Raw genomic sequence first — 422 nt, forward strand, 5'->3', positions numbered from 1 at the left:
TTGAAAATGAAGCGAATTGTTGATTGTGTCATAAAGACCCTTATGACACAATCAACAATTCGCTTCATTTTCAATTAGGCCTTGCTCTAGCTTCTTTAGGGGTTATTACTTGTTTGGTAGCTCAACACATGTACTCTTTACCTACTTATGCATTCATAGCACAGGACTTCACTACTCAAGCTGCATTATATACCCACCACCAATATATCGTAGGATTCATCATGACAGGAGCTTTTGCTCATGGAGCTATATTTTTCATTAGAGATTACAATCCAGAGCAAAATGAAGATAATGTATTGGCAAGAATGTTAGATCATAAAGAAGCTATCATATCTCATTTAAGTTGGGCCAGCCTCTTTCTGGGATTCCATACCTTGGGACTTTATGTTCATAATGATGTCATGCTTGCCTTTGGCACTCCG

General features: G+C 37.9%; 1 protein-coding gene across 1 annotated transcript in view; it reads left to right on the top strand.

Moving 5' to 3' along the window:
• LOC124893585 (photosystem I P700 chlorophyll a apoprotein A2-like) overlaps positions 1-419 on the top strand; it is a gene marked incomplete at its 3' end in the record, with an annotated part of 1,484 nt that extends 1,065 nt beyond the window's left edge. The window contains exon 2 of the mRNA XM_047404544.1: positions 28-419. Within this exon, the coding sequence (XP_047260500.1) occupies positions 28-419 (392 nt within the window). The remainder of the gene's footprint in view (positions 1-27) is intronic.
• Between the last annotated feature and the right edge of the window lie 3 nt (positions 420-422).

This window comes from Capsicum annuum, unplaced genomic scaffold (assembly GCF_002878395.1).
Source record: "Capsicum annuum cultivar UCD-10X-F1 unplaced genomic scaffold, UCD10Xv1.1 ctg62205, whole genome shotgun sequence".
Lineage (NCBI taxonomy): Eukaryota > Viridiplantae > Streptophyta > Magnoliopsida > Solanales > Solanaceae > Capsicum > Capsicum annuum.